This window comes from Coturnix japonica, chromosome 15, assembly GCF_001577835.2.
Source record: "Coturnix japonica isolate 7356 chromosome 15, Coturnix japonica 2.1, whole genome shotgun sequence".
NCBI lineage: Eukaryota > Metazoa > Chordata > Aves > Galliformes > Phasianidae > Coturnix > Coturnix japonica.
Genome location: NC_029530.1, coordinates 1,280,392 through 1,305,573, shown reverse-complemented (window position 1 = coordinate 1,305,573; position 25,182 = coordinate 1,280,392). Strand labels below are relative to the sequence as shown.

General features: G+C 49.9%; 1 protein-coding gene across 1 annotated transcript in view; it reads left to right on the top strand.

Annotated features, from left to right (window-relative positions):
- FBRSL1 (fibrosin like 1) overlaps nt 1-25,182 on the top strand; it is a 285,419-nt gene that overhangs the window by 194,666 nt on the left and 65,571 nt on the right. The window contains exon 6 of the mRNA XM_015877624.2: nt 9,354-9,407. Within this exon, the coding sequence (XP_015733110.1) occupies nt 9,354-9,407 (54 nt within the window). The remainder of the gene's footprint in view (nt 1-9,353; nt 9,408-25,182) is intronic.

The window sequence follows — 25,182 nt, the reverse complement described above, 5'->3', positions numbered from 1 at the left end:
CTGACTCCGGGTGTGGGATAAAACGCGTCCATGTGTGGCTCAGCCACCCTGATCTGCAGCCACATCTTCATCAGGTTAGTGAGCTCTCCTGCTCTGGATGGTGCAGCTGGGGAGCACTCCTAAGGAAAGGGGTGTTTATTGTCCGAAGTCTTTTGTACCAAGAAGAGAAGCTGCGGGTTGGGCCTTGATGCGATGAAATGGTAAATGATGCTCAGCTGCCCAGCTCCACAGCAGTGAGTTTGTTTAATAGGGAAGAGACTTTGAAAAACCAAGCAGATCATTCTGCTCCTTCCACCACCATCCTTCCCTCTGCGGGCAGCAGGGTGCAGGGTGCATGGCTGGGTGGTGGGCTGTGCTGCCCCCTTCCCCTCCCACAGCTGCCGGGGTGTGCAGGAATTATTGCAATGAGAATTAGCTGTAAACATTTCCGTCTGATTCCGAAAGGTTACTTCAGAGAAACGTGTCTTTACATCACTTGGGATCTTTTCTGCTGTTGAAATACGCATTCATGAGTGAAGTGCTGCAATTATGAGGATGCTTAGAGAATCACAAAGGTATTTATTCTTGTCCCGGCTAGTTTGTAGTAGCGGGATTGTGAGTGGCAAGGCTAAGAAAATGTATTCAAAAAACAAACGTGTAATTGTTTTGTTGAGAGTTGGAGTCAACATTGTTTGCACACGAGGCTCCGCCGCCTGCAGCGCAGCGACCAGACGGAGGTGCCACCTCCGATCCCAGCACTGATGGGAGGCCCAGCCTGGCTGCCCTGGGCAGCTCTGGCTGCATCCTGCTCTGCTTATAACATCTGAAAGCACGGTGGGAAAAGAACGTCCTTTTGTTAGTTTCAGCCTTTCCCTCCCCTTTTCTGGTTAGCACATGGAAATGACATGTCACAGTGAAGCTCTGGGGCTGCTATAGGCTGTGCACGTGCCATGTACCCCCGTGGCCATTGAGCTCCTGTGCCAGCCGTCCCCTCTCCCAGTGCACCTTCCTTCCAAGCAAATCAGAGCGTATTTTAACAGTTTCACTGCAAATCCCCATGTTGCTTCCCTTCTATTTTTATGCGCTGGCTGAGCGTACCCTGCGCATTTCCCAGCTTAGAGACAGAATCAGCCAAAGACTCGCTACCACTTCAGCTCCCTTCCAGCACAAGCCAGGGGGGCTCTGAGCTGGGGCACACACTGCTCCTATTAAATCTAGCCCGGCATTTATCCCATCTCTTCCTATGTGCTTTTTCTCCTCTCCACAGTAAAACCTGGATTTCCTCATGACATCTTCATGCCACACTCTGACCAAGTGCTTCCTCCTTCTATTGTCAGTGCTGCTCAAAGCTTTTTGCTCCCAAACGAGAAGTGTGGTCTGGCTGTGGGCAGGGGGAGAGTCTTTAGTGCAGCCCCAGGTGCTGCCCCAGCCCACAGAGATGGGTGCAAGGTGCCATGCACAGCGGCCACGAGATCCTTCCTTCCCTAGCAGGAGCATTTGTCTGAGTGCAGCAAGTCCTTCCCGCTGGGCTGTCTGCTCAATGCGGAGGGGTGAGTGAGCCTTTTGATGTTTGTATTTACAGTGTGCTCACATCTGGATGTTATTTCTGACACAGCCTCTCCTCCCTCTCCCGTCCCATTGCCTTCCTGTAACATCCACATAGGATCCCCAGGCCCACGGCACGCGGCGGCCAGCAGTGCACAGCCATGGGGAGCCCCACAGCAGGATGTGTGGGGTGCTGCAGGGTGCTGCAGCGTGGTTCAATCACTGCACAGCCCCATCCTGCAGTGCTGGGTGGGTTGGCCCCACCCTTCAGCCCACATGCATTGCCCCCACTGCCTGAGCATCGCATTCTGCAGGAGGAAAGCATCCCCCTCAATTCTTAAATGTCAGCAGATATCCCCTGGAAATTATTTATTGCATCTGCTGTCGTATTTAATGATTTAACAATATACTGATAATCACAACATATTAACTTTGCGCAGCGATATGCCGCTCGATGGCAGGTAATGAGCACACGGCACAGCTCTAGCAGCATACAGATGCTTTACCACCCTCCTCCTGAAGGCTCAGGGGCAGTTCCTGGAGCTCATGGGGCAACTGTGCTGCTCCCTGTGCTCCCCATGTGGGCTGCAGGGTTGCGGGGTTCCCTGGCCCCATGAGCAGTCCTGCAGCCATTGGTTGTCTGCTTGTAAAGCCCCTCAGGGTCCCTGCGATGGGGGTTAGATCCAAAAGAGCCAGAGAGGAAGAAAGCACATGTGCAGCCACATGTGCATAGTGTGAGCACGCCGTGCAAGCACACTCACCCTGCTGCACACACTGCGCGCACACCCTGCTGCTGGGAGTGCCCAGAGGTGCCAGTGTGCACACACACAGTGGCTGTGCACATTGTGACCGCGCACACCAGCACAGTGCTGCAGCACAAGCACAATCTGTGCACGTCTAGGCTGTGTGCACGGGGACACACGTGCACCTTGCACACACACACTGCACACACACACACACACACACGCACAGCCCGCACTCGCTGCGCGCTCCCGCGGCTCTGCGCGCTCTGCGGGGCGGGGCGGTCGGGTGCGCGCTCTGTCTCGGGGCCGCGCTTGGTCTCTCGGCTCGTGGCTGGATTGGTCGCGCCTGGCGGCGGCGGAGCCGGGCGGCCGCGGGTCGGGGGTTGCGGGGCAGTCGCCGCCGAGCGCCCGAGGAGCGGCAGCACGGAGCGGTCCGTGCTTGGAATAATGGCTGCCGCGGCGTGAGGGCGCGGGGCCGGAGCAGCGCCGCCCAAGGAGCCCCTCGGTGGGGCCGAGCCGTGGCTGTGGTGTGTTGGTGTGTTGTTTTTTTGTTTTATCCCCTCGTCGGATGCCGGCCGGAGCCGCCTGTGTCGCTTTTGGGCTGTTGTTGTGATTGTGGTGGTTTGGTTTTTTTTTTGTTTCTTTTTTTTTTTTTTTAACCCTTTTTTTGGGTGTCCCCCCCCCCGCATCCCCGGCGCGCCCCGCGGCCATGGACCCATAGCGGCGTCCGAGCGGCGGCTCCGGGGCTGAGCGGCGGGGGCGAGAACTTCAGCGGCGAGACGAGAACAAACCCAAAAGGCTGCGATCAGACACAGAGAGCGACGACAACCGGAGGAGCCCAGGAGCGGCGGGGCCGCGGGCAGCCCGGGCCGGGAGCGCTGAGCCCTGCGGCGGCCCCGGGCGGCTCCGCGCCCCCTGCAGCGCCCGGCGGGGCCATGCGGTGAGTGCGGCGGGGCGGCATCGGCCTCTCGCCGCTGCGCCTTTATGCCTGTCGGGGTGCGGAAGTGGGGAGGAGGGGGGTGATTTTTCAGGCTCCGAGTGGTGCCGAGGTGCGGTGCGGCCCCGTCCCGCGGCTGCGGGTCCCCGGGCGGGGTTGTGCGTTGCGATGCGGGGCTCCTCCCGAGGCCCCGCGCACACGGGAGCGGCCCCGGGGCTCTGCCCGGCCCGGCTGCGAGTCGCGGAGCTCAGCCCTGCGCGAAGAGCCGCCGTTGGGAAAAGGGCTGCGATGGTTTTGTCCCTTCCCGGCCCGAGGAGTCGCCCCTCGGAGCCCCGAGCGCCGGGCGGGGAGGAGAGGCGGCATCACGCTGCGAAACGGAGCGACCGAGCGCCGCGTCCCGGGGAGTGAGCGCCGAAGTGCGGCTACCGGGACGGCGTGGGGAAAGGGATCGGACGGGCGACGGCACGGAATGGCAGCGGCTGCCGCGGTGCTGCGGAACGGAGCGTCTTCCCGGCCGGGAAATGTTGGTGAAGTTGCGCATCCATCTTTCGAGGCTGCGAGCTGACCGGGCTGCTGTTGCTGCTGGCCTGGCTTTCGGTGATACTCCGGGATCCGGGGGCCTTTTAACCTCGTTTTGTAACGAAGATAATTTCCCGTTACATAAGGCGCTGCTCCGAGCGGGTGCTCCGGTCCCGTTCCCCCACGCCGTGCAGCCGGCGGCTCTCCCGGCGATCCGCTCCTGGAACAGACCGTGCGGGGCTGCCGTGGAGCTGCGGGCGCTGCCCGATGGCACATCAGGAGCTCAACCTGCGGCCGTCCCTGATCAGAACCTGCCTCTGAGGGTTACGGTGGTGTCTAAGGGGCATTTTCCCTGCGTACAGACTTACCAGGACGAGCTGCTGGGTGCACACGCACAGCATTAACTTTCACAAATGAGGACTCGGAATTGCTCTCTCCAGGAATGCCGTCCCTTAACGACACAGCGCTGTGCTGCCTGCCCCACGGCTCGGTGCTTCCTGCAGGACCACTGCTGGCTGGCACAGCGGGCACTCGGGTTTGTTCCAACTGAGGCTGATGTTCCTCTTTCCCTCCGTGAGGAAGGTGCTTTGTACCAAGGGAAGCCATGAGCCTCGTGTGCCAGGGGGCCGCTCCGTTCTCCCCAGCAACCGCCTGCAAACGTGAACAGATCCTGTGTTGTTCTATTGGACATGGGGCCATTGGTCAGCTGAGGACGGCAGCAGCCCTGGGACCTGTAGGCTAAGGAAGGGGCAGGGTGTGCTGTGAGTCCTGCTGACAAACGACAGGCATGGAGCAGCTGTTGGGATTTATTTTGCTCTGATTTTGCACCAACTTCCCGTGGAGGTTCAAACACGGGCTTCTGCTGTTGTTGCTCTTCCAACTCAGAGCTGTTAGGATATTTAACGGCGCGTGTGTTGACGGAAGCGCTGTGCAAAGGGCTGCGTTCAGCGAGCTGCTCTGTGCTGCGTGGTGCTTCTGGAGAGCGCAGATGTAGATGTCGTTTTCTGCCTTATGTTTTTCATACGTTCTTTTTCTGGCTCCCAGCATCCTTGTGTGGAGTGACCCGTAATCGCTGGGGGTTGTGGTGTCCGGATGGATTTGAATACGAAGCACTGAAGCACTCTTTTCAAAGCAATTAGAGGAGATTCAGTCAAGGAAAGTTATTTGTGTCATCAGAATAGGAAACGCAGGCTGGTTGATTTTAATGACTTGGTGAATTTACAAGATCTGAAGCCGGGCAGGTACAAGGATGCCTTAATAGCAGGTCTGGGCAGAGACCAGCGATCTGCATCAGAAAGGGGAACGTTGGGGTTTCTTGTGGTCTTTTTTTCCTTCTGAATAAAGATGGGGATTCAGAACCAGGTAAAGGAACGCGTGGTTTTACCAGAAATTATTTCCTAGGCCGATCAATTACTAGGAGATGTAATGAGAAATGCACTCCTCGGGGAGAGGAGGGAGGAATTGCCATTACATAATATCCCTTGGGAGAGTTTCTGCGTCGCGTAATGAGGCCGCTGATGGAGCATTTGGGGAAATGCCTATGGATAAGAATTTGTTCTTCAGATTTCCATAAGCAAAACATATTACTGAAAAATAGGCTTGTGAAGAGCAGCACTGCTAGGTAGGAGGTGGTGCTTCGCCTCTGCACGCACTTCTTTTGTTCTGATAATTGCTGTGTAAGAGATTAAGTAACGGTGCGATTAAAACTTGCACAAAATAGGAGATGCGAGGCAATAGTTTCCTTACCTTTGTAGCACTGGGGATAAAGCCTTAAGGGCTGCGTTCTGTTCCAGGCTTCGTTCCATTACTTGTGTTTATCTCCTGAAGATCCTAATGAACAGCAAATCTCTGGCCGTGGTGGTGTAAATCTGATGGCAAAAAAAAAACCAGCGATCTGATGGCAAAACGGCAGCAGTGCGAGATGAGATGCTGTGGGCTCTGTGAGCTGCAGGGCCGCATGGTGTGCTGGGCCCTCGCTGCCGGGCTGACTTCCAGCAGTGAAGGTGCTTGGCAAGGAGCGCTGCAGCAGGTCCTTGTACTTCCAGTAGCAGTTGACTTCTAGAAGAAAGTAATTTCCACGCACTTGCCCTTCCCGCTGGAGCACTTGTGTGCTCGGCATACAGAGGGGTTACCTCCAGGAGCTGGCTGCCCTGCATGGCCAGAGGTGTGAAAGCAGCAGAGGGAGAAGGCGAGAAATCTTCACACCTCTGTCACAGCTGGGGAACGGCCTAATTGGAGCTGCTCATTTAAAATCCGTGTGTCAGATGGTGCGTCCTGCTCCTCTCCCCAGGGCCACCGATGTGGCCCAGCACGGTGACCTGCAGCCCTGGGGCTGGTGGTGGAGGCTGCAGGCGTGGGCAGCTCTGCAGGGCTGCAGCTATTTCTGGGGAGTTAAGGGTGTAATAGCTGTTGTGAAGCCCCTATTTCAGCACTTCATTGATAATATTTTGTAGTATGCCGTGTGCCACCGTGTGGCTGCTGAGGCGCAGCGCAGTTATTGAGGTACAGCCCGATTTCTCCAGACAGACACGGGTTTGGTGTTTGTTGTTGATTAGGTTTGGTGTCAGCTTTGTGCTGGTTGACTGGGCTGTGGGATGCTGCAGGGCACAACCTCCTGGTTGGCTTTCCAATGCAAAATGGTGCTGGGTCGGAGCACGCAAAGGTTGCGTAAGGGAACTGCTGACATTTCTACATCCATGGCAAAATGTCCGAAAAGCTGGAAGCACCTCACCCGTACTGGTGGAAGGGGTCGACTGCGAGCAGGGCACCAGGGTGGCAACACGAGAGCTTCCCTTGTGAGTGGGAGGAACCAGGGACCTGCCATTGTTGGCTCTTGTAGACTTCGACCAGCATGGTGCTGCTGACGTGGGTGTGGGGAAACAGGTTCCTCAAGGCATCTGCTTGGCTCACAGAGCTGCGTTGGAAGGGCCGGAGGTAAACAAAAGGTGTCACTTGAATCCTGTAAAAATAAGCCTTGCTTTGTGGTGGGTGGGAAGCGAGGAGTTGGGTTTTCATCAGGCACCATGTCTGTGGTGGCTGTTTATGTTATTACCAAAGATATTTCTGGCTTGCTTATAAAATGAGAATTGAACAAAATATTTGGAATTTGGAAGGTGTTCAGCCTCGCTTGTGTTCTCACGGAAGAATGTTACGGTTACACTGCCCTGGAGGTAATCACAGGACTCTTAATCTCCAGTTAAAGCGGGCGGGTGAGTTGTTGCCGTAGTGGCTCTGGGGGGAAGATGTCTGCACACGGATGGATGCCGTCACTGCATGTACTGCTGTACCACAGGAAAATCGGGGCATAATGGCATTAAATCTTTTATTTTTTTTCCCTTTCCCTGGAATAATCAAGAGTAATAAATGTGTATGCTATTAAAACCCATGCTCCAAAGCTGCGGGGTGTAAGCCACGGCATAGCCTGCCTTCAAAATGGTTGGAAATCCTTCATAAATATCTCTTTAGCACATACCTTGTATCTCCCTGGATGATTGGCTCTCTAGCAAAGCCTTCTGTAGAGGGTGTACTGTAATCCTTTTATGTTACTTCTTCAGTGCAGATTACGCAGCAAGAAATAATTAGGAGATTAATTTTCACCTGTCACTGCCAATAATAGATAACCTTGATACAGTGACAGGGCTAGGAATTTGGGGAATGGAAAAGCATTTAACCCTGTAGGGGCTGCTGCAGGGAGCAGGCAGAAAATGGTTGCCAGGACGTGACCTCCCTGCTGGCCGCACTCGCTGCCTCGCTGCTCCGCCAGGACACCCCGCAGCCCCGGCTGCTAATTCAGGCACAGTTCTGTTGCTTTCCATGATTTCGGTTCCCAATCTGAGCTGTATTCCTCGGCTGCTCGGGGAAGGAGCAGGCTAATGAAGATGGCTTCATTAGGCGGTGTGCAGTTTTGCCTCTCTGCAACAAATGCAGCTGAAAAAACATCCCACAAGTAACTGTGCTTCTGGTCTTTGGAGAAAGCACGGCGGAGGCGTTTCTGCTGCCTTTCAGCATTAAGTATGGGCTGGCATAAGGTGTGCCTAAAATGCAGCCTTTGCTCCAGGACAGGGCAGGTAAATGGAAAGGGAGAATGCAGCCCTTCCCCCTCTGCTGCCTTTCTGGTGTTTTTGGTTTTTTTTTTCCTTTTGTGCCCAAGTTTAAATCTACAATCTGTTGAAAATGTAATGGGAAACCAGCCTACAGAAAATGCCATTATTCATATCATCCTGAGCTCATTTATTTTATCTGCAGTAGTAATGATAAGACAGGCTGCTTGGCAATGCTGATAAGCTGAGAAATATCTTAGAGCTATTTGTAAAAGTTAAAGCAGATCTTGGTACTGAGAGATAGGGAAACTGATGAGCCTTTGGGCAATCTGCAGAGCTGAAAGCTAATAAAGATTTTAATAGGAAGGCCTCATTAGGATTAGGGAGAAGATCTATTATGTGGGATTTACACAACACAAATGGTGGGGCAACTTTAATTTTTGCTTTTTTTCTTCATTAAATGCTGTTGCTGAACGTGAAGGCTGTGAACTCGATTGGGATCTCTTTGTGTGTGCGGGCAGCCATCGCCAGCTGTTGGCTGAGCAAAGGGAAGAGCCGTCGGTGCAGGAACATGTTCACCGTGTGCAGGAAATGGCAGTGAGCTGCTGTGTGCAGGGCCGGCCTGCTACTTGTCTTCAGGGAGCTGGGAGGGAGCTGCTGGCTGCACGGTGCCTTTGGGAATGGTATTTCTAATCTTGTGGCCCTGGAGAGAATCTTCAGAAAGAAGCGAACCCGCTGGCATGGTGCTGATGATCCTCTTGGCAGTGAGCCTGAGGCAGCAGCCTGGATGGCCACCTTGTCTGTCCCCATCTGTAGTGCTGGTCGGTTGGGGTTGCCTTGTGGATTAAGGTTCTGTATTGCCAGATGGGGCAGGGGCAGCCCCAGGACATTGGTGCCCTGAGGAACCACCTGAGTGGGTTGGGAGCCCTCACTTTGCACCAGTGCTGATTTCAGCACCGTTAGCATTCTCACGGTTAAGATGTACAGAATGTTCACTCTGTGTGTGTGCACCCTTTGTGTACAAGCACCTACTGTGCAGATTTGGCATTGTTTCCATAGGAGAGTCATGTCTGGAAAGTACGTTCTTGTATTTTTTGGTTCTCTTTAGTAAGGTAGCAGCTGAAAGCCAAAAGGGGGTGCAATGTCGCAAGACACAGGGAAGTGTCTTCCAGCCTGTAGGTTGGGATCCTTTGGTTTCTGCTGTTGGCTTCAACTAATGGTCCTGTAGGGCCTATGGTGAGCACTGTTAATAATGGATTCAGATGCAGATACTGCATCTTTCATGCTTGCTGTGAGGCAGCTCAGCACAGCTGCAGCTTGGATCCCTTCCCCGGCACAGCAGCAGCTGGGCAGGGTTGGAGGCAGCTCCCAGTACCTCCTGCTGAGGACCAAATGCAGTTCCCATGTTGGCTTGGTGTCAGCTCATTGCCCCTTGCTCATAACAAATCTCATTTTATGTCAGCAAATCAGCATGGCCTTCTAAAGACCTCGCGCTGTTTGCACGTAGCATACTGCTCCAGCAAGGCTGCCATTTGAGAAGTTCCTAATATTTACGTTTGATATGAATGAAACTTTTTGTTTTGTCTGTAGACTTCAACGGAACTGGAGCTGACTCGTATCAGGAGTGCCTTGATAACAAGCAAGGTATGAGATCAAGTCTCTCCAACACGGGCACTTGGGACTGACTTGGCTTGATTCTTGCAGCTGAATTGGTTGCTGTCTCTGTCTCTCTCGCTCGCTCTGTCTCCCCGTATTTTTTTTGTTGTTATTATTTTTTTCCTTTTGCTGTCTCCGAGCCAATTCACTGTTAACAGTTCCACATCAGCTAACCTGTGAGCTCAGGGTCTCATTCTACATTTGTGCTAAGGCTTCTCATTTCTAGCTCCCCAAATGCTGTGTAACTCAAGGAGGACCTGAGCAGGTTGTCCAACAAAACCAGCAGCATGTGCACTCGCTTGCAGTTGTCTTCATCCTTCATTGCACAGATAAGCAGAAGAGTATTAAAGCTGAGCTAAGGGAAGGCACGTGCTGGGCTGGGTTAACGTAGTGCCAGCCATCCTGTGCTGGAGATGCGCTCTCATACCCGTGCAGACTTGCCCAGCCTGCTGTCTTCTGTGGCAGAGCTGATAAGAGCTGGAAAAGTCCACTGTGATTTATGAGGGAGTGGTGACAGTGGGGGAGGAATCTGCTGTCCTTTCGCTTTAAGCTTGGAAACAAGAGCCACGTTAGTAGAAATGGAAATGGTGGAGGTATCTCAGGAACAGGACCCAACAGCAAGGTTATTGATTGTGTGTTTGGGGTAAGTGTTGGTGCATTATGTTCTCCTCAGATTTCCTCTCTGAGAACTCAGTTAGAAGTAATGTTCCGTCATCATAACAATGTAGTGTTGGACCTTCTGTTAACTGGGGAAGGCAAGCACCATTCACTCCAGCATTTCATTCATTAAAAGCTGCAAAGAGCTAAGAGGGAAGACTAACCTAACCAGGATATAGGCATCAGCTGCATGTCAGTTCTTGCACTCCTGTTGATCCAGATTCATGTCAGTAGCTAAAATGATTGTTTGCTGAAATTCAGGCCCTTCTTACATCATTTTCTGAGGTAATACCAAGAAACATAAGAAACTCTCAGTCTTGTTGCTTTGTCAGGTTTGATTTTCCACCAGTGTCTTCGCTATCAGTATCCATCAATCAGTGTTACGTGTGCTTGGAGTCAAAGCTGCTGTGAAGTGCACTGTGCTGCTGCTGGCTTTGGGTGCGGCTGTGGGGAAGGGCTGGGGGCTGTTGGTGGGGGGTTTCAGGTGTGTTGTCTCTCCGGTCACCTTTGCACTCATCTTTTCCCACTATTTTCTCTACCAATTGTGGTAAATACCTAACCACTGCTGAGCTTTCATTTCAGAAGTCACAGCTGGAATACTGATATGGAAGAACTGTAATCAATAATGGCTTCTTGATTAGATTAAATTTAAAAGTCTTCCAGAGCAATGTCAGTCAGGGTGCTCCGGAGGAAGATAGATGGTTTGTTGTTGAGGGCAGTGCTTTTCTTCCAGTCAGGTTTTTCTGCTTGGCTGGGAGCTGAGTTCCATGTGGTGTTTGGTGGAAAGTAACAGAGATTGTTTCTAAAAAAACTGGTCTATTAATTGGTTGAAACCAGTTGCAGCCCCTTTGATGTGCTCGTTATTACCCTGGCTTATCTGACAGCTGGCATTAAGCGGCATTACATCTATTTCTATGACAGTACCAAAGATTTTTCTTGTATTTTTGTTGTTGTTGTTGTTATTTTCTTTGACATCTCTGCTCATTTCAGTATGAATTGGCTCTGATTTGGGTAATTTACCATGTCCGTGCCACATCATCACGTTTAAAGCAGAAGCCAGTGAGAAGGCAGGGGTTTTAAAGATAAAAGTCTGGGCTGACTTGCAGTCAGTCTCTTGCTGGGTGATGCACAGCAGTTCTGTGAGCGTGCAGCAGGTCCGAATCTGCCATTTGTGAACAGTTTGCAGAGTATAAAATACACAGCAGACAGTGGGCCTGCAATTCTGGTTGCTTCCTGTTGAATTCACAACAAAACAGCAGCCGTGGCTGAAAGTAGCTGTGGCTCTTTAAAAATACTAAATCATCAGGCCCTGTGCAATGCAATTGCCATGGCTTCGTTTTTATAACAGCGTGCTTGTCTCCTAAAAATGATGCTGTAATGAGGTTTGGTTTATATATTTTGCCCTTTTCCTCATTAAAGTGCTCTCCCTCAGAAGAAGCGCTTTGTGTCGTGAAATACTGCGCGGTTAAGATGAAGGCAGGTTTATAAGGATTTAATGCACTTGGGAGCCAAGGTTTTGCAGCTTTATGGTGAGGGTGTCTGAACAAAGGGCTTTATGGTAGGGCTGTGCTGTATTTTAGGCAGGCTCAGGAGGCGTTCGGTGTGAGCAAGGAGGCAGCAATGGCAGCAAGGAGTTGGCAGGGACACGGGGTGGTCTCGGCTGATACAAAGTCTTAGTTTGTAGCTGTTTCAAGCCCTGGATTACTGTATCTCTTGCCTCAACAAAGGCAAAGCATTGAGTTACATTGTGAGTCAGACTCAAAGGCAGACTGGTGTGGATGGCTGCTCGCAGCTGGGCAGCACTGAGGCAGAGGTGGAAGCACTGGGATGCTTCAGGTGAGGTGCAGGGTGTCTGTGGGATCAGGTTTGGATGCAGTAAGTGGCCATAGGCTGGACTTTCCATCTCATTGCCAGTCCCCTGGGCCCCGCAGTCCCAGCGTGTGTCATCTCCTATTAGTCCTGATGCAACCAATGACCTTGTTTGTGTGAAAGCATTAATTAAGCACAACATTAGTGTCTAATTTGACTACTTGGAATTCAGGCAGGCTGTAATCAATCACCTGAGCTCTCTTGATTGTTAATATGCCTGGATAAGATAAAGAGAAGGGATAAAATGCATGCTTGGGCTGAAATGGAGAGCTTGGAAAGCTGCTTGTGGGTCTGCCTACTGACGTACCCCCATAGCTGTGGTTGGAAATGGGTTTTGTGCTGGAAGGCAACTGCTGAAATTGCAGTGTGGTAAATGAGACCACCAGGATATGGGGGCACCTCTTAGAAGAAGATCTATGTGGGAAGTCCTGACCTCTTCCAATTGTTGGATCCCTTTTGAGCCCCAGCATGATGGCTTCGGGGATGGCAGGGCTGAGGCACAGGCAGGTAAATGGAAATGGCAGACTGGCATGGCTGGATCCACGGTGTTCAGAACAGTTCTGTCACCAAAGATGCTTATTTCCATTAAATGTTTTGAGTTTTCATGTTGATTTCATTGAGGTTACCCTTGAAAACAGATTTCCTCAGAACCTTTCTTTTTTGTGTTTGTTTTGGAAACACTTTTAGGAGGCAGAAAACCGAAACTTTTGCTTCAAACAGTTTTTATGTTTTGGATTCAGCTTTTCTTACTGTATGAATAGTTTAAAAAATATTATTTATTATTTGTATTCCAGTCATGCCTATGCTTCCCAGTTATGGGCTAAGCCTCCTTTTGCTAACCGCAATACAGACCGGGGGGGATCAGTTTCTGCCTGAAAACAGCTTCAGTTCAGTGTTTCTGATGGGGACTGCATTGATTGCCAGTGCCTATTGAGGGAAAAAAAAAAAAAAATCAGAAAGAAAAAAAACCTTCTCGTTTTACAATATGTTGGCTGCCTTTTTGTTGAAAGAATTATAAATACATCAGCAGATTTTCCACAAAAACACATATGCTTTCTTCCTGATGAGCCTGATGACGCACTGAGAATCCTTGCAAGAGGCCTTGAGTCTCCTTCAAGTAGAGGATAGAGCTGAGGTTGGAATTGAGATTTTAAATATCTCTCCTGGTTAATAAAGGTACTGGTGGGGCCTTGTTAGCGGAAGAATTGCCATTTTCCAACTAAATTTTTTTTTCCCTTTTTTTTTCCCTTTTTTTTTTGCCATCATGGGAACAAAGAAAGAAAGGAGGAGGCAGAATAAAAGCCTCTGTGAGCGTATGTACAGAGGCTGCAGGTCTCTAAACTGGTAATGGTATCTGGAAAGAGTCCAGGCTGTTGTAAATATGAACTTTTGTCAATATTCCCCAAGCTTCTTTGGACTCTAGGGTGGGCTTTATTAGCTGAAGGTCACACCATTGTGCTGCCTCCCTCTCCTGAGACCTCTGATACCTTCCTGAAAGGACAGCCCATTATCCCCGGGCTTAGCAGCCAGCTTTCTCCTCGGTGGCACTGAGGCTGATAAGCTTAAGAGGCATATTTCATCCCCCCACCGCTGCTTTCAGGAGACAAACAGTGTTTATCGTTCCTGATTAATTCCAGTTGAACAAAAAAATAAAATAGGAGGCATGTGTGTGTGCACGCGTGCGCGCAGGCACGCCGGGCTGGCGGCTCTTGGGCTGCTGCGCGTGACGTCTCTCCGGCCTCGCTCACATCGCTGCTGCCTCTTTGTTTTTTCGAGGCGCTGTGTCCAAAGATTGATTGGGTAACATGAGAGGATCCTGGGCTGCCACCGGTTGGAAGAAAATGGGCTGGAAGGGGGGAGGTTGGGGGGATGGGTAGCAGCAGCCTGAGCATCGAGGTTGGAGTTGATTTGTGACAATTAGGCATTAAGGGCTGCAAGAGCAGGACCACCCGCTGGGAACAGGGCTTTCCATCACCTGGGCAAGATGAATGGCCCAGGCAGAGGGAAGGGCAGGGGTTCTGTGCTCTGCTACCTGAAAGGAATCATAAGCACACACCGTATCTGGCTTCTGTATCTCACAGCTCCGTTCATCACAGCTAAATCCTTTGGCTAGGAATTGTACGCGAGAAGACTGGAGGAGAGGAACACCAGTTGCTTCTGCTCTTTTTCATTCTCCATTTCTCATTTTGGATCAGGCTTGAAATCTGTCCAGCAGCATCTTGCTGATTTTCTGGTTAGTGATATTTCAGTAGAAATGTCTTCCGTGCATGGTTCACAGGTTCTTGGAGTCACTTTATTCCTTGTGCTGAGAGCTGGAGTATAGAACGAATAACAATGAATAATGCATGCAATGAGTGGCACATAATCCCTCTTAACACTGCTAAAGATCTTGAAAATGCCCGAGCAGCCTGTCCCTGTGCAGGAGCCTTGTCCTGCGTGCTCCTGTGCCGCAGCCTTGCTGTGCAAGGCACCTGCCTGCCTGTGCACGAGGTTTTCCAACAGGGAAATGGGAATATTGGAGCTTCACGTGTCCCTGGTTGTGGGGTGAGCACGTCACTTACAGGCCTTGCAGGTCTTTTATGAAACGCCCAGCATTTGCTTTATTCTTTCTGTCCTTGCTGAGGTTGAGGACACCACACGTAGCTGAAAGGAGTGTGTTGGTTTCATGACTGGAGGAACTGGTATGAGCCAGGGGTGCACTGGGCATCGGCACGGGGCCTATTCCATGCATGTTGTATTCAGTCTTTGTCTTGCTTGCTCTCATGAGCCGTGTTTAAACCACGCTCCTGGTACTCAGGTTGCAGCTAATTTCATTTCCTTTGCCAGAATGGGCAGAGATGGAATGGTATTAAGAATAATTTCACAAAACTATATTTAGTTCTTGCCAGCGAGAACGATGTTTTGAAGATGGATTTTGCTAATATGGCTCCAGCGTTGGTGTAAACAGGATCTAATGGGAAAGGCTGTGAAATAATAGGGCTATTGGTCATCTTCAGGAGAAAAAGAATTTCCATAAGGCCTTTTTAAGCAGAATAGATCAGAAGCTTCGGCTGACCAAGCACAATCAGAATTTCCATTTCAAAATGTATACAGGAATACGAAATACCAACATTGGGTCTCTGATGTTGTTTCTTCAGAGTTGAATTGCACGACTCTGTGAATGGGCAGTACCTGCTTCTGTTTGCTGGGTTGGGTTACGCTTGTCTTTCTGACAGAACATGGAATACAGTGAAGTTTTGTGTGACTGCCTCATTAAATGTTCTGCAGGCTGCTTTTTAAGGGTCAAATAGATTTCAGGGCAAAAATGACTTAGAAATCTCAGTGAAAGGTTCTGACACAGTGGCTGTGGCTGTTTATCCAGCTTGGTTAACATGGTGGAAAGGTTTTTATTAGTCCAGTGGTGCTCCATAGGCTGCAGCAGTATTCATACTTACTTGGACCCTGGGTTTGGTGATGAGTGAAACGTTAATATGTGCTTGGCAGAGCATTCTCTTAATTTCCCTTCAAGTGGAGGGGGCAGCAATGATCTCATCAGACAAGGTGCCTTTGGGCTATTGCCCACCATTAGGTATGTCCTAGAAGAGATTTATTTACTCGGTGTGGAAGGATTATTTCCCCTTCCTTCTTTGAGTCTGGCCTCCAGTAGCTGCGAGCAAAAGAGCTTTCCACCTCCCGTATTGCAGGAAGCATTTTAGCTCTTGTTGAAATATGACACTCCCTTCCTTTATTAGAATTAAGAACCACTTTCTCTCATGGCAAAGTGATAATAAAGACTGAAATTGGATCTGTAACTTAATGAAAAGAAAGATTTTTTTTATTATTTTTTTTCTAAGGGAAATCATGCATGGTAATACGCCCATTGTTCTCATGCTACGTTCTTTGTATTGCTTAACTCCCTGCGAACAAAGAACCCATAACTGGAATTGTAAAAATAATCCAGGCGTTTAAGTCAAAGCTCTGAAGGCCATTGGGAATCTCATGCAAAGGTGTGCCTTTGAAATGGTGGTGTTTGATTGTCTGAGCAGGTTTGAACGTTCTGGCCCCAAGGAAATCTGTAGGTCAGGACTCTCCACTCAGAGCTGTGTGTGTAGTGCGGGCCATAGAGCAGAGCCCACTTTCAATGTGAGACAGCAGGAGGTTTTCTAGCTGGTTGTGTTTGTGTATCCTAGTTTGGAGAATTGCACTTGGTCCCCTGTCTTTGTAACTTAACCAGGCAATCTGGAAACAGTCACTTGTTTGAAATTGATCAGCGAGTGCCTCCTCGAGAGCTCTTGTTAGTGGTCTAGAACTGCAGTTGGTTGGGAAAGTGGTTTTAAGCTGAAGTTCAGCCCCATTTAAGTGAAACCATTTGGACAAGAAGTTGGAAAATTCAGTTCCCTGTTGCCATTCAGATTTCTGAGCCCAGCTAGTTTGAAGCACAAGGGAAGTGTTCTACAAGCAGCATGGAGGTTGCATTGTGAGCTGAAGCAGTGTGTGCTTCACCAGTTGCAAAACCAGGTGTTGAAGTCAGGTCACAAGAAGAAGGTCCTTAAGTGAACAGTGAGGTAATGAGTTCAGTGTTTGGGTGCAGATTCAGCTAAATCCACTGGAGCACAGAAGTTAACCCTGTCTGAGCAGGAGACCATGCCAGATGGCCTCTCAGAGTCCCTTTCACTCACGTGGCTCCTTAGTTGTCTATTAAATGCTTCATGCCTTCCAGAGGACTGGAGCAATGCCTGATCATTTTAAATGTAATGCCGCCTTCTTCTGTTGTGTCCCAGCCCAGAGAGAAGAGAGGACAGGCCACAGAGTTGTAGCGAATTCTCCTTTGTGCTGTCTTCCAAATTCATGGTGCACTGGCTAGTGACATCATCTGTTGTTTAAGAACTGCTTTTTGGCAACTAGTATTGTGAAACCTGGAGTGAGCTCTGTGTATGTTGAGGGAGAGAAGAAGAAGGCATTGTAATCCCAAAAAAACATGATCCAGAGCATGCACAGGCTCCAAGGAAAATTGGAACATATGAGTTACTTAATTGCAGCTCTCCATCGAGAGAAAAAGTTTAGGAAAACTTATTGCAGAGAAAGCTTTCAGCAGTGATATCCCACAGACTGTTGTCAGTCCAAAGTATTACCATAAAGCCCAGTAAACTGTTTTCTAGCAAACTTACTTGTAACTAATTCCAATAGAACTGAGATCAAAAAGTGGGCTGCGTGCCCCTACTTACTATCAGTAGTTGGAAGGGGAATTTGGAGAGCTACATCCTCTGTACAACACAAACGTTTACTGAGGCTTCTCTGTTGCTCAGGGAATTGCAGAAATGTTGCAGTGGCTGGAAGGCTGGCCTTAACTTTTCTGTTTGTAGCTGTAATGGAATGTGCAAAAACTTACAAATTCCTTGAAGGTGTCTGGAGAGACCCAGCCATGGTGTCAGCGGGAATCACAGTGAAAGCTGCTGAAAAGAGAGAAGTTTTTCCGAATAGTTGGCAAAAAGTAACAGTAATGGCCCAGTATGGACAATTAGAAAACACTAGATGTAAATGGTTAATTTTCCCCTACTTTTTCTTGCCCAAACACAGCTTTGGGATGCTTTAAAAAATGCTTGGTTGTTCCTCACTGTGGCTGTGTCTTGAGAGCTTTCCTTAATGAGCTGTCTCCTTCTGTCCAGTATGGAAAGAAAAACAAAAGAGTTAGAGACCTTCCTTTGTCCCCATGTGATTCTAATCTGATTCATTCATTCTTAATCATCTAGAAAGAATTGTAAAAACAAAACCTGTTAAATCTTAGTTCTTACTTCTTTTCTTTCTCTTCCAAACATCATTTGTTCTTTTTATCGTGTTGCATTTCTTTACCCGTGAATCAGCTGCCTTTCTGGGTTGTTTTTTTTCTGCATAACAAAAGTTGGGCAGGAAGGGAGGGGGGAGAAGGAGCACAGCTTTCTTTGATTGGCTTGACACACAAGTGTTCCTTGGCCTTTCATACCGAGGAGTGGATTCAGCTCTTGAACAAATTGGACCTACTTGTTTGCTGGCCTAGGCCATCTTGTTATCCAGCCAGCTGTGTTTTGATCTTGGAGGGCCGTTTGAAGATTAAATTGAGACATCTTTTGTTAGTATTAAGTGCAGTAATTAAATCAGCTCAGTGTTATTTAAGTGTGGAAAACGTCGCTTCGCTGGCCCATGGGTGCCTGAAGTTGCCATTAGACAGCTGTGTTGCTTCCAGTACGAACGATGGAGAGGTAGGAGAAAAGAGCCAAGAGCTCTCTAAATAATTCCCAGCCCTTTGTGGGTAATGCTGGACCCCCCCATGCTGCAAAGGGCAAGGTTTGTGAGGAGGAGACGATGGACTGCGGGTGAGGAGGGGTGGCCAATGTCCTGTCCTGGGAGGTGACAAGATGGCGCCTTCTGCTGCTGCTCTGCGGGCACAAAGGAGTCTGAGCTAGCAGGATAGTGGCAATAAATGAGCAAAGTTGGCCTTTTTCCCCTTTTCCGCCGTAGGGGGGGAATCTGCCAGTCAAGTCAAGCATGGCGAGCATGTTTGTTCCCACGGGGGCCATTGTCATGCCATGTGCTGGTGTGGGCTGGCCTGGCTGCAGAGCAGCAGCAGCAGGGAGATGCACACTGTGGCTTCAGATGGGCCGTGTCACCCGGAGCTCACCTGGGGCTCACAGTGAGAGCAGGCTGCCCTGGGTGGCACGCAGCTGGCTGGGGAGCAGCAGCTGGAGGTGTGATCAGCACCGGGGCCGTGCAGAAGCATGGGAGGAGATGGCAAGATCCTCAGTGGGAGAAGCAGTTCTGCTGAGGTCGAGTGTGTTTTAATGCTGGGTTAAGTTGAGAAGCAGTGTTGGTTCATTGCTGCTGGCAGCGCTGATCACTTGAGTGTTGCCTTGCTCTTTCATAGCGTGCCCTCAAGAAACCCCATCGTAGCTCCTGCATGCAGCTCAACATAGTGTGCTTTGCTTGCAGCCCTCTCTGCTCCAAGGAGCAGCAGCAGGTTGCCCATGGCACATCTTGGCCAAAGTGGTGCCTGTGCTGCTCTGTGCTGTCTGCTCAGCCTGTTCTCCCAGCTCCATCCCCAGCAATCACCCAGCAACATCTATTTGCACTGCGTTGTGAACTCCTGCGTTTTATGGGGGGGGTGTATTTGCACTTGGTTGGTGTTTTTTAGCTGTGGCGAGGGCCAGTGGTGTGGCAGATGGGTGGGGATGGGAGAATGGGGAACATGATGAATCTGTTTTTCTTACCTTGTTTAAAATTGCCTGTTAAAATTCAGCAGCCGCACCTCCGATCAGCCTAATGGTGTCTGCCATGTTGCGAATACACAGTCATTAGTTGGTCCAATTCATGCATGCTGAGGTAGGAGGGTGATGTGAATGCAAAGGAGATGGAGAGAATAGGAGCTGGGGGGCGGAGGAAGGAGGGGGAGAAGCTTGGTAATACAGTGACAATGAAACATACGGTAGTCACACTGGAAAACTTTCTCCTTCATTAGCAGGGATCTGTTGAGTTTCTGCTCACATTAGGGTAATTAACACAAGTACAGATTGTTGAACATCTGTGCAGTTTAACTATATGGCCGGTTCCCAGGCTTTAAACAGGGCTGTGAGGAGCCAAATGCAAAGCAGTATGAAAAGCCCACACACTATTCATTTTACTGAAATTAGCATTTCTGGATGAACGCTGATGTTGCACGTCGGCTATAAATTTCCTCTGGCCCGCTGCCAGGGTGGCTAATGATCTGAGGGTAGTGTTTGTTAATAATTCCTAAAAATTGGTTACTTTCAGGATTCTAGTGGGGAAGTTTCTATTTCGCTCTGCTTTTTCTCTCGGAAGGCAAGACAGAATGCACGGCTCTGCTGTATGTCATGTATCCCATGGTTTGTGGGAAGCTGTGTGCTGTAGGGTCCCCGTGCTGTGCCCATGGGATGCCCCCAGCCCCTGCCCAGGGAGCCCTTCAGGCTGTGCCCTGAGTCCACAGCAGGTTTTTGCATCCTTTCCTCCTGCATGGAGAGAGCAGCCCCTTTTTGTCTTTAGTGGGCAGTGTGTGAAGCGTTCTTGATGTGTTTCCTGGCTCTGGTGATTCATGGTTATGGTTGTGGTTTCTCTGTGTTTCACTTCGCACCTTGAAATGTTCCCTGGGAAGTTCAGATCTGTGACTGTAACGTGTGACTGTTTGTTCACTGTTCTCTCATTCTGATTCCCCTTTTGACTTTATCTCTGACCTCTTTTGGTGCCCTGCAGTGTCCTTCATCGTGCGTCTGCTTCAATATCCCAGCTGTGCCCATAGTCACAGCTTTAAACAATTCATGAACAAAGTGCTTTTTTGTTTGTTTTATTAGACAGTTAAGTGAAACAGATTAGCACCACACTAAAAACCTTCCCTGGAAGTGACTGTGTTTGAACCAAAGCGTGAAGGGCATGCCAGGAGGATGGAAGAGGGCCATACATGGGGGTTCTGAGAAAGCTCTGCCTGGTACGCCAAGGGCAGCATGGAGAATTGTTCAGATGACAGTGTTGTCATACTGGGGACAGTTGGGTTTACTTCTCTGGACGTGGCGACAGTCAGTAATGCTTAAATATTGGCAGAATTGTGCTTCTTGAAGGTGATGAGGATGTTCCCAAGGCTAACGTTGATGCTCCCTGGATTTGTGCCCTGTATATCTCTACTGGGATTTTATTTGTTTCCACTCGAAGGAAACCCAGCTCCCTCCAACAAAGGCAGTCATGCTCAAGGAGGAAAAATATATATACATACCGTCCCTATTAAAACAGAGAAGTCTGGATTGTTCTCACTAACTACTAGGCAGGAACCAAAGTCACCTATTTGGGCATGTGAGACCGACCATGAAATTAAAGGGCTCTTGTGTCTACAGATATGCTGCCAAAAGGAAACAATTTTTTCCTTACTAATACCCCCCTTCGCTGCAGCTTCTTTCCTGACACTGGAAATGATCCAGTACAACTTACTTCCTAGGAGTATTTCCCACAGCCTGGTGCTAGAATGCTTCCTTGGTTCCTGAAGAGCTGAGCAGTGGCAGCACATCCTGGGAAGAGCTGTGAGTGCTGTGTGGGCTGCCGGGACTGCGGCTGCTGGAGGAGAGCTGCCAGCCATCGCTTCTAAGGCTGCCTCCAAGGCTACGGATGCTCATTTCTCTTGCAATCAGACTAATAGCAAAAATACTTCTAGTGGCTTCTTCCAGCACACCAGCAGTGTGTCCCTCACCGGCTGGGAGGCTACAGAGAATGCACTGAGAAACTGCAATTTGAGCACAGCGTTTTGAAGCGCTCCTGCAGTTTCCTTTGAGGTTTCATTTCACTCCTCACAAGACTGAGTTCTGCTGAGCAGCAGCGCTTCTTGTTCTCCTAAGGAATGACTGTGAGCGGCTAACTTCATTCATATAAGTACTAAAGAAAGCTCAGAGAGCTTCAGGCTGTTCCTCCAGGTAGGCTTTTTATCCTCAGCCACCTCTCAGACCTTCAGCGGACCCAAAATTACGTGTCTCGCCATTGCAAGTGTGTGGTTGGAACTACATGCATGGAAGGGACGGCAGCGCTGAAGCAGGTTTGAAATGATGATGAAGCACTTTCAATCCCAAAACGCATTTGGATGGCGAAATTTACATTGACAAGAAGGAAAGGCTCCGGTGGGGGTTGCTGTGCACATAGATGGCCACCGAAGCGCCCGGCAGCCCATCTGCATTCTGCCAGGGAGCTGCCACCGAGTGGTCTGTGCTCTAGCCTGCTCCAGCCTTGAATTATGCATGACCAATTTATCATGCCCCCAGCTGAAAAACTAATTGTGTCCCTGGGATATATTTACTAGAAATTGTAGTTTGCTGTGCTGGGGTCCCCAGAGTGTCCAGCAGAGCAAATGGCTGGGAAGTGAGGAGTGTGTTTGGAGCAGGGCTCCTGGCTCTAACCGAGCCAAAGCACCAGGGATAGATTTTTCTCTTCGATTGCCTTTCTGAGGGCTTCCCCCCTCCCTCCTATTTTTCTTAACGCTGCATTACACTTAATCGGGCTGCAGGAGCCCTTCCAATAGTCTCCAGTATTAAAAATGTGCCTCAGAAAAAGGCAGTGTATTCAGGAAATGCCAGCCTGGCTGGGAGGAAGGGGGTTGGGTTTTTTTTTTGCATGTGGTTTCCCCTTTTTTTCCCCTTCCTTTTTTTATTTTCTATTTTTTATAAGCACAGTGTGGCTTCGTGTAATGTCTCCAATTACCGTGAAAGTCCCCTCCCTCTCCAGGTCTGGAGTGATGAGATTCTTTAATTACTGTCATTTGAATGAGAGGCTGGGGAGGAGAGGATTTCTTTTCCTCATACAGAGCCCATGGGGTGGGCTTAAGCTTGCAAATGTTATTACCACCAGGTCTGGCAAAGGAGCTTGGGATGCCCCCAAACAGAATTTTTCAGAGAGAAAATGTCAGCTGTCAAATCCGCATCTGGCTGCAAACCGTCCGTAACGTGGAGCCGAGCCATAAAAATCATGGGTGGGAGTGAGGCTGGGAAGGGAAGGAGGCAATTCCCTGACAAATGGATCGTTGCGTTCAGCCTGTCCTCCCCCACTTGTCACGGGAGGAGGATGTCAAGGAGTTAATCACAATGAAGGAGTCAACGGTAGCACGACTTCCATGGCAGAGGGACCCTCAAATTTTCAGCTTCCTTGCTGTTCCACTCCCCATCGATCCCCACGCAGCCCCTGCAGCGCCTCCTGGGGCCATGCCAGCTTCTGTCCCCATCCCTTCGCTGCCAGCAGAGAGGGGAGGTCAGTCTGGAGGGGCTGGGCAGCCACAAGCACACGGGGTCACGGCTCTCTGGAGCCTTCCTGCTGCCGTGGAGACACGAGCTGCGCTCTCACTGCCTTAATGGGATTCAGCACGTGTCCTCTTGGGGGGAGCTGCGGGGAGTTAATTGGGCTGGAAGAAAGATGCTGGCAGAGGTCAATTCAAGATGTATGAAGTAGTTTGTGGAAACTATTTGCAGCAAGTGCGCGCACGGGAAGTTGAAAGAAGGGAAGGTGGTTTTATTTGGCGTTGTTTCTGAGTGTCACAGACCTGGATCAGCTCTTAAACGTTCAGAAGCTCTCTGCAGCTTCCTTCTTCGTAGTTCCCCAAATTTGTATTCAACGTGTTTCCCAAAAAGATCTGGTGAAAAGATTTTGTTCAGGTAAATACATCTTGCAGCAGAAGTGAAGCAGCTCTGCTGTGTGATGAAGCCATGCTCCTTTGTGCTGAAACACATAACACAGCCAGCATGGAAGTAGATTTGAAGCTTGTGAAATCTCACCAGAGTCAGGGTGTATAAGCAATTCTTCCCCTGGATGCAGCTGGCAGAGTGAGGCAGGGCTGCAGATTTCAGCCTGGTACAGACCAGCAAACTGGGACAACCTGTGTGCTGTGTCCTCAGAGGTTTGTCACAAGGAGGCCTAGCACTGAGTTACCTGTGTGAAAGCATCGCTCCTGCCTCTGCTCTGTAGTGATGACATGGCCTGGGGTAGGTGCAGCAGGAAGGAGCAGCAGCGTAACAAAGCTTCTGCATAATAAGCATTGATTATTGTCAGTGCTACTGAAAGGCAGTACAAGAAGGAGGGGGACAACCCCAGACTTGGTGGGAAGCCTCCCACTGTGCCACTGTGCGTTGGGAAAATGTGCTGGACACCGGCTGCGGCCCTGTTCTTTGCAAACAAGCAGCACAGTGACTCGGGGAGGAGCTCTGGTGTAAAGAACTCTGTGAATGGGGGATGTCTGGAGCTGCCTTGTGTTTGTGGGGCCCCACTACGTAGGGGTGCTTTGCTCCCATCGAGCAGTTGTATCCTACCTCCCAAGGACAGTTGTAGCCATGGAGCCTGCAGTTCTGAGGGGCTCTGTGCTGAGCTGGTGGGGATTCTGAGGCTGGGCTGTACAGTGTGTGTACCAGTCTGCTTTTTCTGGAGGGTGTCGTATGAAATCATGGTGCTTTTGAGCAGGGGGAAGAACAAAAGAAAGGCAGAATGGTGGAGAGTGCTCTCGTGCAGCAGTGTTGTACCTATGGAGAGCCTGGGGTGGGAGACAGCATGGATCATAGCATCTTTTGTGACAGTGGTTTTAGCTGCAGTGACTCAGTGTCTGAATACTCTGCCCTTTCATTATTCAGAATGAAGCACATTAGTGAGTCCAGGTTACACTCCTTACATTGGTGGTTCTTATTAGCTTGTTAATGTTCTTCCTGGGTTTTAAGTGTTTACCAACGTGAGTTCTCTGATAACTCGAGTTCAGGGCAGCCATCCTTGGCAGGGTGTCCTGATTTCTGCTGTGGGTATCTCTTGTGTTCTGTGCTCTTACAGTCCCCTGCTAACCTGGTTTTAGGAAAGGAGAGAAGTGATGCTGGGATTGTTGCGGTAAGGGATCTGCTCATCCCTCAGCCTGCCTCCTCTGCTCATTCCACACAGGCTTGTCTGTCTGGCGATTGACAGCCTCTGAAAGGCTCCACCGGTTTTTCTTCCTCCTTATTATTCAGACCCTTTTGCCTTTGCTGCTTTCTTTTCAGTCTGTTGCTGCGCTGTGCAGGTTGCCTGAGTTGTTTGGTTTTCTGCTCCTTGCTTTGCTGCAAGGCCAAGGTGGGACAGGAAGGGGTCAGGCGTGGAGGTACTGACAAGCAAGCCCCAGCAACAGCCAGAAGATGGGAATAAGGGGGTGGAATTGGAGTGGAACAGAAGCCAGTACCTGCTTTGTGAGGGACTATGTGACACAAGTTGGCCTCCCCTCACTCTCTTGGCTTTTTCTTACCCAAAAATCCTGTCCTCCATTATTCTTTCTGCTCTCTCCCCTGCAGCTGGGATACAATTCAGTGTTGATATTCCCGTACTTAAAGTTATGTAAATAGTTAAAGAGAGGCAAGTTCTGATCAGCCAAGAGAGAGAGGGTTTGGGTGCCTTCTTAAATAGGGTATTTTTTAAATGATGATGAAAAGGGAAGGGTACATCATCCCTGATGGGAAGACCATCACTGGAGCCTTGTGCCTTTGCGTGGGGACACCGCAGCCCCTGCTGAGGAGCTGCTAAGGAATCCAGAGGGGGTGCAGCAGAACAGCCCTCGCTGCTGTAAGAAATCCTGAAAATGTCCATCAGAAATGCTGTGAGTATTGCGAGGCTGCTGGAAGCGTTCCAGCACTGGAGTCTTTGTCTCCATCCATCACAGGCACTGCAATCTTTGTGCCCCCAGCTTCAAACAAGGGCTTCACGCTGTCCTTGCAATCTGCCTTTATGCAGCGGAGTGTGGAGGCTT